Raw genomic sequence first — 19008 nt, forward strand, 5'->3', positions numbered from 1 at the left:
TTTTTCATACATTTTCATACTAACTTCTTCCATTGCTGGGTTAAAGGGGTGATGAAGTGACATTCGATCAAAGGAGATTTTGAGAGGCACAAGTACAGGGTAATAGTATGCTGTAAAAGTTTTCTTGCAAAAAAAATGTGTTACAAAGACATCATAGTTTATTTACACAAAAATACAATGTGCACTGTTTGTACTTATGCAAAGCCTTTAAGTGTGTTACTGGTCTGAACAATTGTTTAGAAAAGACCACATTACAATTCTTTTTACTTGAATGTTTATTTAAAGATTGTTTTGATATTTTATGTATACTGTTTACAAAATATTGCAATACGTATTCAATTAACATTAACGCAAAATTAGTCATAAACCTAATGCACCCTTTTTTTGATCTGAGCCAGCACACTAGCCAGCCCACAGACGGGGGAGGCACACATTGGATTTAGTGATTACTAAAGGATTAAAAGTTGATGTAAAGAAGATTGTTGATATCAGTTTATCAGACCATTTTTTCTTATTATTTAATGTAAAAATACTGATAACTACAAATAATGAGAAGCGTATTGTTAAAAAATGCTATTATGATACATCTGCAGCTTCAAAGTTTGCCAACATTCTAAACAACCAGTCCACTTGTAGTGCTTACTACGATAGTGATAATAATGTAAATAGTAAGGTGGAAAATTCTAAATGCTAAAGTTAAAACTGATGCTGACATAGCTACTCCTGAAAAGATAGTTAAAAAAATCCTCAAGCACAATTATACTATGGAAGACCCAATGAGTGTCTAATTTAAAGAAAACATGCCAGAGAGCAGAGAGTAAATGAAGAAAAACTAAATTGATAGTTCACTATAAAATACCGAAGGCTAAAATAACAGAAAACAACAACATAATATCTAAAATTATGAATAATAATGCTGGTTATCCAAGAGTTTTATTCTCTACTATTTGCTAAACCCACATCACGTAATGGAATGCCTCCAAAAAACTTCCAGTGAAACTTTTGTTATATTTTTAAACACAAAACTAATGATATTGGAAATAATATAGTATATCCCCCAAAAGCTGATCCAATTAAATTATGAGGTTCCATTTTAAGCAAATTAAATTTTCACCAGGACAGATTTACCTGATCTATATAGTACAATTTCTCAACTGATACCCTCCACCTATGTCCTTGATCCAATACCAACAAGCCTTTTCAAAAAATTGTCCAATGTGCTAATTGATAGTGTACTTGATATAGTAAATTGATATTTAGATACTGGGGTCTTCCCAGACTGTCTTAAGACTGCTGCTGTTAAACCCCGCTCAAGAAAAATAATCTCGACTCTTCTATTTTTAACAATTTTAGACTTATTTCTATCCTGCATTTCTTAAGTAACATTCTAGAAAAGGCAGTCATTGCATAGCTAAAGGATCACTTTAACAAATATGCTATTCTTGACAAGTTTCAGTCAGGTTTTAGTACAAATCACAGTACAGAAACGGCACTGGTTAAAGTAGCAAATTACTTGCAGGTTAATGTGGCCAGAGGCTGTTTATCTGTTCTCATCCTCTTAGATCTAAGTGCAGCATTTGATACCACTGACCACAATATTCTTATAAATCGCCTTACTCTGGCAATATCTTAAATTGGTTTGAGTCTTACTTAACAGGTAGAAAATTCTTTGTTAGGTGTGGTAATTATACTTTGGAGACACATGATATTCTATTTGGTGTTCTACAAGGATCTATCCTGGGAACAATGGTCTTTTCGATCTACATGCTTCCATTATTTAAGACTATCTCAAGGCATAACATGAGCTACCACAGCTATGCAGATGACAAACAACTGTATTTATCAATAGCGCCTGATGACCCTGACTCTCTTGGTTCACTGACCCAATGTCTTACTTGTGTTTCTGACTGGATGAGTATTAATTTTCTCAAACTAAATAAGGAGGAAAAATAAATCTTAGTTGTTGCAAAAAATCGATAAAGTGAGGGTATTAGAAATAAACTTTAGGTTTAAAATTCAAAACAAAGGTATAGAATTTAGGTATAATTATTGATGCTAACCTAAATTTTAAAAAGCATATTAATCAGATTATCAGGACAGCATTTTTTTACCTAGGGAATATAGCAAAAGTTGAATCCCTTATAACTTTGCAAGATGTTGAAAAATTAGTTCACACTTTTGTTTTTAATCAACTACTGTAGATTACTGTAACACACTCCTTTCAGGACTACCCAAGAAAGACATCAATTGGTTGCAACTAGTGCAAAATGTAGTTGCCAGAATCTTAATTATGAAAAGAAAATCTGAGCACATCTCTTCAATTTTGAAGATGTTACATTAGTTACCTGTGCCATTCAGAATTGACTTTAAAATATTGCTTATGGTTTACAAAGCCTTAAATAAACTCGCTTGTCATAAATTTTGGAAGGCCTGTCACCTTACACTGCAAATCGTAATCTTCGATCTTCAAATGAGGGTCTGCTTATAATTCCAAGAGCTAAACTTAAAAGTGGTGAGGCAGCCTTCTGCTGTTATGCACTTAAAACTAGGAATAGTTTACCGATAGAAATTCAGCAAGCTAAAATAGTGGAGCATTTTAAAAAGCTGCTAAAAACCCATTATTATAACATGGCTTTCTCATAGTTACATTTTAGTGTAATTCATACTAATACTTTTATTGGCTATTTTTTCCAGGTTTTTCTGTGTTGGCTATCTGCTCCATCTCCAACTGGAGTTTTTTTTTTTCCTATCCTCAAATCCATTGGATCTTACTTTATTTTTTGTTATTGAGTATTACTTAATCTTATTGTTGTTTTTTTTTTTTTATAAATGTTTCTTTCTTTATCTTGTAAAGCACTTTAAACTACACCATTTGTATGAAAATGTGCTATGTAAATAAATGTTGTTGTTTAATGACATTTGTAAAATTTTACTGTACTACCTCAGTAAAAGAATTTGTTTTCATCAATGTTAAAAAAACAACAAAAACAAAGACACTGTTGAACGGATTTAAACTTCTTTAATTTTTACGTTTACCTTTTACAAAAGATTGTACTACTTGGAAGTATTTTTATTTAAAGACAATTTATATTGTTTGTTTTCATCAATGTTAAGATTTTAAGAAATGCAATTTATTTAAATACTTTTTTGTGTTACTTAATTGAGTATCAAAAATGGTATTGAATTTCAGTACTTTTCTTAGCACCATATCAAGGTTTGAAATTTTGTTATCATGATAAACCCAGTCTCAACTGAAATGACATTATACCTTAACAGAAACAAATAATATTAGAATACTTTACTGTGGAAAACAAATCTAATTATGTCATTCATCAGGTTTTTGAAACTAAAGTTACATTCATTAAAATGTGACCAATGTGGTGATAGCACACAATACACGTATTTAATGGCCTGGGTGTGAATGGAATGCCACCTACAGTTAAAATTAAATAATGCAGTCAAGGTCAAACCACTACAGTGGCTTAATTCTCAATTCCCAATTAAACAAAATCTCAGAAATGATCTCTGAACACAAAGTAGAAGGTCCCTGAAACATAAATTAAGCCTGGTCCTGAAACTCAAGAAGCAGGCTTAGTGGTATACACAGCCAACAAGAGGCCCAAAGCTTTAAAAACTCAAAAAAAGACAGGCATAATCAAATAAATGGTTCTGAAAAATAATAAAAATTATTTAATAAAATGTTTCAAGTAGTAGATTATCAAAAAGGTTACCTATAAATAGTATAGCAAAAAAAAGTCATTAATCAGCAAACAAAACCAGAAATGAAAGCAACAATTCAAAAACCAGAATGATCACAAGAAAGCACTTACAGAAATCAGGAAATAAAAAAAAAAAAATACAAATGTGAAAACATCCCTCAGCAACGGAAGGAACTTAGTTTTTACATAGAGTCAACTACAGACATTCACATACCCTAATTTTTAATAACCTAATTTCCATATAGGAGATAACCCCATCTCATTCCCAGGCTGGGCAGAGCAAGGCATCGTCACCTTTGATGGCTCAGAACACTTTAATCGCTGAGGTCCATATTTTCTTTTCCACCATTCTCATTTTTATTTTATTTCTATCTCTGTTATCGAGTATTTCTCTGTCATTTCCACTCTCTTCTCACTCTCATTTAACTTTTTCATGTTCCCTGTCCACTTTGAAAAAATCTGCTTCTTGTTCCCTGTCCACTTTGACAAAATCTGCTTCTGTTACTCATGCTTTTCTCAATAAGGACATCTTAAAGTCCTATCCATTCAGTCTTGGTACATGATTTATCACTGTTTGTTCCTCTTGAGGGCGGCACGGTGGCGCAGTGGTAGCGCTGCTGCCTCGCAGTTAGGAGACCCGGGGTCGCTTCTCGGGTCCTCCCTGCGTGGAGTTTGCATGTTCTCCCCGTGTCTGCGTGGGTTTCCTCCGGGAGCTCCGGTTTCCTCTCACAATCCAAAGACATGCAGGTTAGGTGGATTGGCTTTACTAAATTGGCCCTAGTGTGTGTGGGTGTGTTTGTGTGTGTCCTGCGGTGGGTTGGCACCCTGCCCAAGATTGGTTCCTGCCTTGTGCCCTGTGTTGGCTGGGATTGGCTCCAGCAGACCCCCGTGGCCCTGTATTCAGGTTCAGCGGGTTAGAAAATGGATGGATGGATGGATGTTCCTCTTGACTGGATCCTAATTTTTTAAAAACATCACTTTTGCTTCTAGAAATCCCAGTCATCAGCACAAACAATTCAAATTTGTGCACTTCCTAAATATTACTTCCCATAAACAATTTGAAATGGGCCTTTTTAATGATCCACTTTGTTCTCTTTGCTCTTCTAAACCCCCAGGTAATTCGTACATATGTACTGGGAATGTCCTAAAGTTTTATTGGTGAGCTGTGTGACTTTTTCTTATTTCTGTCCTCTCCTATAATATCCTATTTACTCTACAAATTTTCCTCTTTTTGGGTCTTTTGTTTGGGCACAACCACTTAGCCCTAGCTTTAAGCTGGAAAATTCCTGACTCTCTACTCTATTACTTCTAGTACATTTCTAGTTTAATGTCCCTAGTGATGTAAAATAAAACATGAAAAAGTTTACAAGTATTCCAACTTTCAAACACACATAAAGTGGAGTTAATGGTAGCCAGCAAGCAGTGAAAAGAAGTTACAACTAAAAGCTAACTTTGTCCATGTGTTAGACCCATGCACATTCTTAATTTCTGTAAATGCTCTGCCTACTGCAGCTTCTATGCAGCAGAACAGTATGGTTAGTAAGAGGCAGAGAGAAAAAATCAGCTACAATGGTATCAGAGAATCAAGAGACAGACTAGAATCTATACAGTGTGTGCTTTTGTGTTAGTCAGAATACTGTACCAATCATTCTCAAGTTTAGTCCTCTGCCGCCCTACAGCTATAAAGATTTGTTTCAAGCACAGTAACTCATTTTAACTTTAATTCACTCTCACAGCTTAATTACTTGACCTATTCCCTTCTCTTATTTTGTAGAGAAATTAATTACTATGAGAATTGCATTTATAAGAATTTAAGAAGTATCTGCAAGTCATTGATTCTCTTTTAAATTCACTTTTTCAATGAAGCTGGCTCTCTTAATTGTATCCAAATACTGACAATCAATCACCAGCAGAACAGACATTTGAGTTTCAGCAAAAATGCAATTCTCTGTATGTATTTTTGGATTTTAAAGGGGTTTTGTTCATATATAATTGAACTTATTTTATACTCTAAATTGAAACTAAACAAGTCATTATTTTTACTGTCTTGGTTTTCATTACTTCTGCAACGCTTTGGTACTGGTCATGTTGCTTGTTAGATCACAGACACTATGCATAAATATGCCAGTGATTGTGCTTTTAGCTTATCCCTTGGTTTATACAAAAAACCTTTATTTGTGGTAGTTTATTTCAAAACACGTTGGCCCTAGCTTCAAGATTTTACCTTCTGGCTTTGAACTTTTTGTTCTTCGACTCTTAATCTTTGTCTCGTCCCTTTGGTTTTGGACGATCAGTTTAATTTTGCTTCATGGCATTTTGACCCTTGCCTTCCATTTTTTGACTATAATTATTGTCTCACATCATCCATCTCCTGGTACTTTGCATGTCATAACAACACAGAATGCATACTGTTGTGCTAACAGCTTAAGTAAACAGAACAAAATAGTTGAGAAAACAAAATAATGAATTTGTATGTGTTAATTAATCCATCACTGAGTAAAAATATATTAACATAATCAGTTTATGATTTCTGGATGGATATAAAAAAAAACCTAACCAAAAAGAAACAAAAGAAAAAATTTTGCAGGGGCAGAAACTTACAGCCACAGTGTGCAATTACAACTGAAAATGAGAACCATAGTACTATACTTAAAAGAAAAATCAGTAGGGAATGAGAATTAGGAGACTGGTGGGTTAGGTGTGCAAGGATGGTTGGTGTCTGTCGATTGCAGCAGGCTAGCCGGTAGGGAAAAAGTCTTTGAGTTTTTGATAGCAATCCAATTCTGACTCCAAGCTACATATTTTAGATCATGCTGTGTCCGGTGTTTATGTTTTTTAGCCCAATAGAAGTGCACCTTGCTTTTTTGTTAACAGAGAGTTGAAGTCAGTTATGTCACTAGCTGGCACACATCATTCTTCACAGGATTAAGCACATTTTGCTTTTTGATACAGTATATTGTTTTTTAACATTACTATTGTACTTAGCTGTTGGCTTGTTGCCTGCAGCCTATCTGTTACTTTGCATATATCTGCCTCCTTCAGCCCTATTTAATAAGAGTCACAGACTACCCCTCTCTAGATGCCATTTGCACAATTGCACATTGCTGTTATCTTGTAAAACTTTTGTGAATTAAAAGCTATTAAAATCTAGTCTTGCCCATTTTCTACTGATTTGCACAAGCACATGAACTAGTGTCCATTTATCTGTTTCAAAAAGTATAGTGGACACACAAGACTTGCTTGGTAAGTTTAAAGGCTTAAAGGGAACGCACAAATATATCTAATACTGTACCAATTTTATTAGATTTTAATGAAAGTATTATTTAAAGACTAGACATTAAGCCCGTTAAAATAACGGGCGCTAGAACAGTAGTGCATAAACATTTGTATGAACAGTCTATATTAAATGGCAAGGGACCTTGTATGTGGCTGTAATATGCGTCACTGTATTGTGTGCCTTTAATTTTCTCTCTCAGGAATACTGGTTTGTATTTCCGTAAAATGCCTGTAATTTTGTATGACAGTAATACAGTGGAACCTCGGCTTACGACCATAATTCGTTCCAAAACTCGATTTTAACACGATTTGGTCGTGAACCGAAGTAATTTCCCCCCATAGGATTGTATGTAAATACAATTAATCCGCTCCAGACCGTATGAACTGTATGTAAATATATATTTTTTTAAGTTTTTAAGCACAAATATAGTTAACTATACCATAGAAAGCACAGCATGATCTATACTAATAAAAGGCAAAGCCCTCACTCACTCACTCACTCACTCACTCACTGACTCATCACTAATTCTCCAACTTCCCGTGTGGGTGGAAGGCTGAAATTTGGCAGGTTCATTCCTTACAGCTTCCTTACAAAAGTTGGGCAGGTTTTATATCGAAATTCTACGCGTAATGGTCATAACTGGAAGCAGTTTTTCTCCATTTACTGTAATGGAGATGAGCTTCAACGCCGTGGGGGCGGAGTTTCGTGTGACATCATCACGCCTCCCACGTAATCACGCAGTACATAGAAAACCAGGAAGACCTCAAAAGCGCTGAAGAAAACATGCATTATATAATTGAGAAGGCAGCGAAACAATAAGAAGCGGCGAAAGTGACATATACAACCATATTCATGAGTTCTGCTACTTGAAACAAAGCACGATGTAAACCTACACTTTAAATTAAGTTCATAGACAGGCTGCCGCTGGCGTTTGTAATTTAGTGCCTGCCCATATAAGGCCGTCCGTCAGCGGCAATCCAATAGCAAACTGCCACGGGTAAATATTCACGGGTGAAGGACTGTGCTTATGGAGAGGAAGATGAGATGGTCAGGGTGGTGTTTGACACAAACTCAGCGAAACTGCGAGAGAAAGTTTTAAGTGCCAGGACTAAGGTAACATTAAATACAGCCATGGACATAGCACGAGATGGCACCAGCACAGCTGGGAACCTTCGATGCATGTACACCGAGTGGCTCACGTGAACTGACGCAGTGCACAGATAAAAGGCAACAGTTCCAAAGAGCTGAACAAAACCGAATTACACAATTGAAAAGGCAGCAAAAATATGAAGCGCCTCATACATACAAGCATATTCATAAATCCAACTACTGCGGAAACAAAGCACACGTTGGAAAAAGTCAATGTCCCGCTAAAGGAAGACAGTGTAAAAACCCGTGCATGCAGTGTGTCAGGTCTCAGATAAAGAAGAAGACGAGCTGTTTATTGATGCAGTAAGAAACGAATCGATGAATGAAACCTGTCATCTTTACAACGATTGACAAACACGGAATGTAACTTGAACACAACACATCCTACAAATATGAACCTGATTGAAAGAAATAATGATAATCAAATCCTTGATGACAGCAACACTCAGTAACACTCACAAAACAAATACTGTATATTGACAGTCATGTTACGTTATTTTTAAAATGTTCCCTTTTCTTTTCTAGCTTTTTAACACACTACTTCTCCTGCGATACGCGGGTATATATATATGTATATATATATATACCCGATCTACATACTCGAATAATGGATACTTTATTCGCCATCAGTGATTGTTTTGGTAAAGCCATACTCAGTGTATTCATTAGATGAACGGTAAAAAAGTAAGGGCAAGGGAGGATGACTTATTGAGGCATGCAGGCTGTAGTCTTGCGTCAACTCTATCTGAATTGGCGATCACATTTGAAAAATATATCTTTTCAAGTTCTATTTAGTCCATATGTGTCAAACTCAAGGGCGCGGGCCACATCCGCCCGGCGTAATTATATCCGCCCGAGATCATTTTATATACTGTATTATTGTTATTAAAGCCCGGGTATATGAAGCGCTGGTAACACAATAAACTACAGATCCCATAATGCAGCGCTTCAGCTGCCTTGCCGAACAGTTATGCGTTAATCAAGTCTACTTTAAGATGCTGCAAGTTATTGCGAAGCTAGCTCACACGATGCTGAAGAGAAAAGTTGATTCTGAAAATAGAGCCTTTAAAACCGATGGGAGGCTGAGTATATGTTTACTGAACCCGTGTGTCTCATTTGTGGAGCTAATGTGGCTGTAATTACAGAATTTAATCTAAGACGGCACTATAAAACAAAACATCAGGGTAACCTGAAAGACCTGAATGCAATGCAGAAGATACAGAAAGCAGAAGAATTAAATAAGAATCTGACACTTCAGCGGACGCTTTTACCGTGCACAATCACAAAGTGATTTCAATTGAGGCTGCTTTTATGGGAGACACAACCACTTGCCCCACTTTCCCTATTACCAAGTAATGTTAAACCAAGTCGTCACTACGGTGTTCCCAAATCGCACTTTGCTGATAAACTGAGCGCACTGAGTTTGCACGGCGCTTTGGTGACTTTGAAGAACAAAAAGTCCGTCTACATGCGGCTCGAACCTTGTGCATGTTTGGTAGCACATATCTGTGTGAGAAGCTCTTCTCAGTGATAAAGACTAACAAAACAGCACACAGGAGTCGCCTCACTGATGAGCACCTGCAATCCATCCTGAGAATCTCCACAACACAGAACCTCACACCAAACAGAAACGAACCTGTTGCCAAAAAGATGCCAGGCGTCCAGCTCTAAAATGACATATGAGCAAAGACAACTGAATGATTTGATTTGTTATTGCTGAAAGGAACACATTTTATTTATATTTCTAGGTTTTGTTATGCAGCATGTTCATATTTGAATTTGTATAATTTTGACAGGATATATTTTTATGGAGAGCAAAATCTTTTGGGATATTTAAAATCTAAGTTTATTTTTATAAAATATAAAATTACATAAGAGTAAAGAAATTTGAATGTTTGTTCTTTTAATGTTTACTTTATTTCTAACTTGTATAATTTAGACAGGATATATTTTTATGGAGAGCAAAATATTATAAGTTGTTTAAGGTTTGAGTTGATTTATTCAGGAATAATATTCCTGTCTGTTTTACCATTCCTACGAAAGATATTTCTGTCGACTAAATAAAAATTCCTTCTATTTAAAATTTAAATAGAACTTGAACAAATACGATAGTTCATAATATCCACGCAGACTTGCACGTAAGAGCGGGTGTCATCCGTTTTAACAAACAGCGTATTGCACTGATACGAAATAGCTGTGTGTGTATATATGTTGATATGTATGTATATGTATATATATGTTTATATATGTGTGTGTGTATGTATATATATATATGTATTTGTCTGTATATATGTGTGTGTATGTATATATATATTGTCACGCACGCGCGAGTAGGAGGCCGCGGATTGATCCGATAGCACCTGGGAAACCACTCGCCAGGGAATGGTGGGGTATTAACTTTCTCCCTCTGCTTCCTCATAGAAAAAAAGACCTTCCTGCACCATAGGCCTGGATTGACCGCAGTGCGATACTTCCGCCCTTCCTCCGCCATCTTGCCCTGACGCCATCCTTCCCATCCTCCCTTGCGGTCCTTCCCGCATTCCTCCACTTCCGCTCCTCCCCAAAAATGGCCGCGACGCCAGGAGTCGGCGTCGCGCATTATGAACTATTTTGTTTATGATATTGACCCTTTTGTTTTTGTATTTTACAATATACGGGGCCGGAAAACCCCAACACTTGCTACTGTCTCCTCAGTCTTTACAATATATATATATATACATATATGTATTTGTGTGTATATATGTGTGTGTATGTATGTGTGTATGTATATGTATGTGTATATGTATAGATATGTATATATATGTTTGTGTGTGTGTGTGTAAATATATATATATATATATATATATATATGACAACAACACTCATCACTCACAACAGTGACAAAACAATAACATTGACAATCATGTTACGTTATTTTCAAAATGTTTCCTTTTCTTTTTCATTGCTTCTTTAACACACTACTTCTCCAAGTAAGCTGGTATTTTGCTAGTAGTAAACTAAATGTAAAACATTGAATAACACTAAGAAAACCTTGAACAACAGAGAAAACTAACACTGCAAGAATTTGCGCTATAGCCTTATGACCCGCGCTCTAAAAAGTCTTTTTTTAATTAGTTTTAAGCACAGGGGAAAAAATGAACATTTGAAAAATCTGTAATTTAATAAACAACCAAGAAAAGTAACATTGCAACAATGCACGCGCGTGCCTGTGTCTCTCGCGTGTGTGTCTCTAAAGCGCGTGCCTCTGTCTCTCGCCTGTGTGTGTGTGTCTGTCTGTCTGTCGCGCGTGTCTGTGTTTCGCGTGTGCGTGTGTGTGACTTGTGTGTGTGACGCGCGCGAGCCTGTGTGTGTGTGACTCGTGTGTGTGTGCGCATCTGTCTCTCAGGGAATGCACAGGAAGAGACTGAACACGTGCTGTGTGGCCACGCGCATGCGCACTTCACCAGAAGACACACACACACGGACACTGGACGCACACAAGGGTTTTATTAAAGAGGATAATGATCAATGACTAATAAAAAGAAAAACAAAAAAGAAAACTCATTACAGAAGCAAAAGGGGACTAGCAACTTTATTATATAATACCTTAAACAGGCATCTTACCGTACAGATCAGGTCCATGAGCTGTGAAGACATTGTACAACAAAATGTTGACTGGTGCATTCACTAGTTTTCCATAGTAATAACTATCAATTGCAACAACAGGACCCTAGAGAGAATAATGGAAAGAGGAATGGGAAAATAATAATAAATAACACAAAATTAAAAATATAAAAATTTTGCTACACAACAATATGCTTTTTGATCATTATCATGCCATCATTTCATTGCCTGCTAAACAGATCCAAATATTTTAGAAACACATTTAAATGAATACTCGTATCTCATTTGGCATCACGATGGCGCAGTGGTAACGCTTCTACCTTGCAGTGAGGAGACCAGGGTTCATATCCTGGACCTTCCTGTGTGGAGTTTGCATGGTCTCCCTGTGTCTGCATGGGTTTCCTTCCACATTAGACAATGACTGACTGACTATCTCATTTCCAAATAATTATCAGTGCTGCGAATGTTTGGACAATAAATACAAGAATTACAATGCAACAAATGGCAACACCCACCAGGTACAGAGTTATTCTTTTACAGAACACAACTCATTATCCAACTTTTTATTCTCATATTCAAGGTACAGTTTGTGCATCAGTCAGTCCATTGTCACACATTTAGTCACTAGTCAACCTAACTTGTGCGTCTGGGAACTGGAAGGAAACCGTGGAACCAGGAGAAAACTCTACACCTGGGGTTTTCACCCTCGGTCCTGGGGAACCACTGTGGCTACAGGTTTTTGTTCCAACCAGCTTCAGCTTTTAATTGGACTCCTGGGTTAATTAAGTGAACTGTTATTTCCCAGATTATGCGTTTTGGGAACAATAAGAAGTTTGTTAAAAAAATTCTGTTAATAAGTATAAGGGAATAAAGTATTTTTTTTCTTTTTAACAATATTTTCAACTTGATTTTCATTCTGCTTTTCAGGTGTTCTAATTGTTTAATGAATCCATTATTTACTAATTAGTGAATCTGATGCTAATATAGTTAAAGCCCTTCATGATTCCACATTGCCTGCCTGGGTGTTTGCTCTGCTTGTTTTTAATTATCATTATTAAGATACAATGAAGGGAGCACACTGCACAGAGAAAGAGCAAAATATAATGAAATCAACAAAAGCAAGTTAATCATTTAAATCTATAGCAAAAATAGAAATATTTATAAAATCAGCTAATTAAATGAGATCAGTGTTACCAGTTTTTGTCATTGATTATGAATCTAGCTGGAGCAAAAACCTGCAGCCTCAGTGGGTCCCCAGGACCAAGTTTGAAAACCCCTGCTCTACATAAACATGAGAAAAACTAAGGAAATTGCACAAATGCAGAGCTTTGGCCTGGAGCACTAAAGAAAGAAGGTTGCACCAATAACCAATGTTTCATCAAAAAGACAGATAGCTGATGGATAAAATGAAATTAATTGCAGAGGTGTACCAAGAGTGATGGCCATGATGCCATATTAGATCAACAAAGAACATAAATTGACATCCTTCATAACAATTCCAAACTACTGTATATTCAGTAATCACACATCTAACTTACATACAAAGAGGAAAAACAACAAGTCAGGGGTAGTAAATATACTCACTTCAGAAAGTATAAAGAAGAGAATGAGGAAAATTCCATTCTGCCTCACGTGGCAAGTTACAAAACCATTTTAAAATGAATAAACATGTAATCAAATGGCAAAGTGTTTATCACAATACTAAACTCTGTGGCATCTGAATATTTTGGAAAATGCCACTGATGGAACATAGCAATATAAACACTCTAATTAATAAAAGAGCTCAAAAATATTACAATGTACACTGTCATTTAGAGGCTGTGTACAATTCTGATTATTTAATTGTTTGTGAAATCACTAAATTAAAAGTTGTAATGATGTTTTATACTTTAAATAGAGGGTGTAAAATCTTCTACTGAAAAAAAATACATTTTATTTAACAATTAGAGCAGTTTTATACTTACAAGAATGAGGAAACCTATTTAGATGACATATGACATTGAATGCATTCTTCAATAGAGAAATGAGGGACCTAGACAACTCTGCCAACATCTGATTTGTGTGTTTACATTAGTTTGAAACACATGATTTTGACAAAGAAAAACAATAATTGCAATACCCATAGAAGTAGAGATACTGTATATTAGAGTTTCACTCTATCTACTAAAATTGACATTTCTAAAAGTGCTGAGAACAGTTAATGAAGAAAATAATTATTCACAAATAATTTTTCTTACCAAAAAAAGGACAAGTGCAACAAGGGTCCAGCAAATAAAAGTCTTCCACTGTTTTTTCATTAACAACAAATCTAAAGCAATTGGCAACCTAGGTTAGAAAAAGAAGCACTTATTTTATTATGCTATCCCAGTTAAGAGTATGTGGGTGATAAAACATCACATATGTTTAAAAAATTATTGTTTCTGGCATTAATGTCTACATAATCTAAACAACCTTATTCAGCTCAAGTAGAAAGCAAGAAACTTTGGAAACTATGTATACTTAACAATTAAAATGCAAAATCATTTCCAAAATTTATTCAACCACTTACCCCAAGACGGCACTGAATGGCCATCCAATAATGGCTCCTGCTGCCACACCCAACACCGCTATAGAATTCTTCTCTGTAAACCAGCCAGTCATGGCAACAACAGTAGTATACATACAGAAACTGCTGGGTAAGTAGGCTGAATAGACAAAAAGAAATATTGTTGGCAACCCACTTTGATGGAGTAAAACTGCCAAATTAAAGCAACCAGACTAAAACGAATTCAGTAACTGGATCCCTGGTAATTATTAAAGATACTAAACCTATTAGTTTCAATGTGAAAGCAATTAAATGTAGATATTGTAATTAAATGACCCACTTTTCAACCCAAAAGCTTTAGTAATATCTACGGAAATTGACCACAATTTATCTTAGGAGAAAGCCATGGACAAATCAGTAAAATGGAATGTAGACAACAATAATTCCAGAGACACTGCAAAGTTTGGAAATCACTACCAGAATACTCAAAACGGTAAAACTCAACATTTTATCATGCAGAAGCAATCCCAACTATACATTATATACTTTTTCATAGAGATCGTGTTAAGAAATGGCTTGGAACTTTTAGAGTATCTTTAAAACATAAGTGGGCTGGATATTCTGAAAGTGCATTAAAACACAAGCTTTTTGAAGTCAGTACCAGTAACATGGAAAATTGTTAACTAAAAATCACAAATAATTAAAATAAATAAATTCAAACTGCATGAAGTTTTAAAGCAAACAAAACATATTGCCTATGGAGCTGCTAAAGGAGTTGAATGAAGGAATAATGAACAGTAAAAATATAATACCTCAGTGTGAAAATATGCATATTAAAAACAAAAAACCTAACTGGAAAAATATCACTCACCAGAAACAGAGCAGAACATGCCAGTGCTCAAGACCAAAAAGGCCAGCATGAGACGGCCCACATGCAACCCAAATTTTTTACATACAGCTCTGAAAACAAAGGAAAGTTGTGCTTTAATCACAAACTATTGTGGAATCATTTACAACATTATTATTTGATTTGCAAAGAAATGTGGATACCTCAAACTTATATATATCCTGTTAAAAGGACATCCTCAAAAAAAATTATTACAATGTACAACATACAACCCAAAAGATTCTAGATGCTCAGAAGCACTGGCCCAGAGAAATACAGGGCATCCGGAAAGTATTCACAGCACATAAATTTTTCCACATTTTGTTACAGCCTTATTCCAAAATGGATTAAATTCATTTTTTTCCTCACAATTCTACACACAACACCCCATAATGACAATGTGAAAAAAGTTTACTTGAGGTTTTTACAAATTTATTAAAAATAAAAAAACTGAGAAATCACATGTACATAAGTATTCACAGCCTTTGCCATGAAGCTCAAAATTGAGCTCAGGTGCATCCTGCTTCCCATGATCATCCTTGAGATGTTTCTGCAGCTTAACTGGAGTCCACCTGTGGTAAATTCAGTTGATTGGATATGATTTGGAAAGGCACACACCTGTCTATATAAGGTCCCACAGTTGACAGTTCATGTCAGAGCACAAACCAAGCATGAAATCAAAGGAATTGTCTGTAGACCTCCGAGACAGGATTGTCTCGAGGCACAAATCTGGGGAAGGGTACAGAAAAATTTCTGCTGCTTTGAAGGTCCCAGTGAGCACAGTGGCCTCCATCATCCGTAAGTGGAAGAAGTTCGAAACCACCAGGACTCTTCCTAGAGCTGGCCGGCCATCTAAACTGAGCGATCGGGGGAGAAGGGCCTTAGTCAGGGAGGTGACCAAGAACCCAAAGGTGTCAGAGCTCCAGAGGTCCTCTGTGGAGAGAGGAGAACCTTTCAGAAGGACAACCATCTCTGCAGCAATCCACCAATCAGGCCTGTATGGTAGAGTGGCCATACGGATGCCACTCCTTAGTAAAAGGCACATGGCAGCCCGCCTGGAGTTTGCCAAAAGGCACCTGAAGGACTCTCAGACCATAAGAAACAAAATTCTCTGGTCTGATGAGACAAAGATTGAACACTTTGGTGTGAATGCCAGGCGTCACATTTGGAGGAAACCAGGCACCGCTCATCACCAGGCCAATACCATACCTATAGTGAAGCATGATGGTGGCAGCATCATGCTGTGGGGTTGTTTTTCAGCGGCAGGAACTGGGAGACTTGTCAGGATAAAGGGAAAGATGACTGCAGCAATTTACAGAGACATCTTGGATGAAAACCTGCTCCAGAGCACTCTTGACCACAGACTGGGGCGACGGTTTATCTTTCAGCAGCACAACGACCCTAAGCACACAGCCAAGATATCAAAGGAGTGGCTTCAGGACAACTCTGTGAATGTCCTTGAGTGGCCCAGCCTGAGCCCAGACTTGAATCCGATTAAACATCTCTGGAGAGATCTTAAAATGGCTGTGCACCGACACTTCCCATCCAACCTGATGGAGCTTGAGAGGTGCTGCAAAGAGGAATGGGCGAAACTGGCCAAGGATAGGTGTGCCAAGCTTGTGGCATCATATTCAAAAACACTTGAGGCTGTAACTGCTGCCAAAGGTGCATTGACAAAGTATTGAGCAAAGGCTGTGAATACTTATGTACATGTGATTTCTCAGTTTTTTTATTTTTAATAAATTTGCAAAAACCTCAAGTAAACGTTTTCCATGTTGTGATTATGGAGTGTTGTGTGTAGAATTCTGAGGAAAAAAATTAATTTAATCCATTTTGAAATAAGGCTGTAACATAACAAAATGTGGAAAAAGTGATGTGCTGTGAACACTTTCCAGATGCACTGTATGTGAAGAACATTGAAAGCTTCTTCAGAAAGAGGCTGTCAAAATACAGCAACAATAATGACGACAATGATACTACTTGCAGGTGCCTAGGGAACATTTTCACACCAAGTCTGGCTTTTGAAAACTTCCTTTTTTATTTCTGTGTTTTGTGTTGTTGGTTTTGCTTTTCAGATATGTTTTCAGTTTTGTGAAACCACCAGTATGTGTAACACTGGAACAGACTACTATGACGCAAGCCTAATAAGTATGAACACATATTCCTCACACAGCTTGTGTCAATTCAGACAATAAGTGATGTGATTTTTGGATAAAACCTAAACCTGCCACTAGTAAAAAATAACATCACCAAAATAATGATATTATATTGATACTGGCACAAGTTATCTTTAAGCTATACTCAACATTTATTCATTGGATTTGGGAAGTAGTGGCTAGTTGACTTGTTTAATGCTAATGTAACTGCATATGTTATTATTGAATAAGAGTTTCCTCTCTTCAGTTTACTGTATTATTGATCTACATAACTTCTTTGTTTTGACTTTTTCTTTAATATTTTGGGTAACATCAATAGGTAACAGAGACAATTTCATTGCTATGACTTAAGAATGCTATTTTGATAATGTATAACAATATTTTATTATGTAAAGTTATAGTGCAATGTTTCTTTGTTGATTTGCTTTCTTACCCTTTATTAAAATTAATTTAAAAACAACATTAACAATCCAAAGAAAAATTAATGGGAAAAAAGGGTTTACCTATTTTTCATTTATCTAACTTGATTGTTATAGTTGCAAAAATATTATGTAACAGAACAACATGGAGTAGTGAGGAAAATGCATTTCAGAACAGAATATTAATCAGAGAGTTTCATAAAAGAAGGCATTGCTTTAAACCTGAGGCTAGATCTATGGGCCATTGGTAAAATAAATAATCTGTATGATCATATGTCAAACAATTCTATGTTGGCCAAGTTTATTGGCTATCCAAGACTTAAAAACAGTACATTTAGGAACATGTTCATTACCAGTGCTGTAAAAGTTTTGAATTGCATTAGGTGATGATTCATCACCAATTTCCTCAAAAAGATACAATGTACTCTATAAATTTTATAATCTTATCTGCGAGACTCTAGGTATATAATCACATCACAATCACATCATTGCAATGTCTAAAATTTCTTTCATGGCTTATGTTACATTATTATTCTGTAATAATGTCAGTTTTAATGTCTTTTTACTTTAATTGTTCACAGATCTCTCATCTTTACAATGACAACATATTCAACCAAATTCATTGGGGCCACTACAAAATATTGTGGCAAACTCTAAAAAAGTAATGATTAAACATGTATTGCCAAGTTCTTAGAAAAAATAAGACTGCTATAAAGCAGTCTATAGTACAGTACTTCATCTACTAGATTACTGGGATTAAAATGTAATTTTCAAAAGTGCTTGCTTTTTTCCCTCAATATTAAATAAATAATATGCAATTGGTGGGATAACCATATGTCTCTTCACCACTTATACTGCAGGTCTTCCTAGTTTAATCTGCTCATTTCTGATAGTTGTCCAGTGGTGAATATAATAATAACTATTAATAAGTATTAGGGGTGGCACGGTGGCGCAGTGAGTAGCGCTGCTGCCTCGCAGTTAGGAGACCCGGATTCGCTTCCCGGGTCCTCCCTGCGTGGTTTCCTCCGGGTACTCGAGTTTCCTCCCACAGTCCAGAAACATGCAGGTTGGGTGCATTGGCGATTCTAAATTGTCCCTAGTGTGTGCTTGGTGTGGGTGTGTGTGTGTGCACCCTGCTGTGGGCTGGTGCCCTGTCTGGGAGTTGTTTCCTGCCTTGTGCCCTGTGTTGGCTGGAATTGGCTCCAGCAGACCCCCGTGACCCTGTAGTTAGGATATGGAGGGTTGGATGATGGATGGATAAGTATTAGTTAACAG

At 36.3% G+C, this 19008-nt stretch overlaps 1 protein-coding gene across 3 annotated transcripts in view; it reads right to left on the bottom strand.

Moving 5' to 3' along the window:
* The window catches only part of alg9 (ALG9 alpha-1,2-mannosyltransferase), a 191810-nt gene that overhangs the window by 152381 nt on the left and 20421 nt on the right, over nt 1-19008 (bottom strand). For all 3 annotated transcript variants that reach the window (XM_039763958.1, XM_039763957.1, XM_039763959.1), the window contains exons 5-8: nt 15144-15232; nt 14297-14432; nt 13986-14073; nt 11749-11854 (exon numbers count right to left, since the gene is read on the bottom strand). In XM_039763958.1, coding sequence (XP_039619892.1) covers nt 11749-11854; nt 13986-14073; nt 14297-14432; nt 15144-15232 — 419 coding nt within the window. The remainder of the gene's footprint in view (nt 1-11748; nt 11855-13985; nt 14074-14296; nt 14433-15143; nt 15233-19008) is intronic.

The sequence above is a fragment of the Polypterus senegalus genome, chromosome 9, assembly GCF_016835505.1.
Source record: "Polypterus senegalus isolate Bchr_013 chromosome 9, ASM1683550v1, whole genome shotgun sequence".
Classification (NCBI taxonomy): Eukaryota; Metazoa; Chordata; class Cladistia; order Polypteriformes; family Polypteridae; genus Polypterus; species Polypterus senegalus.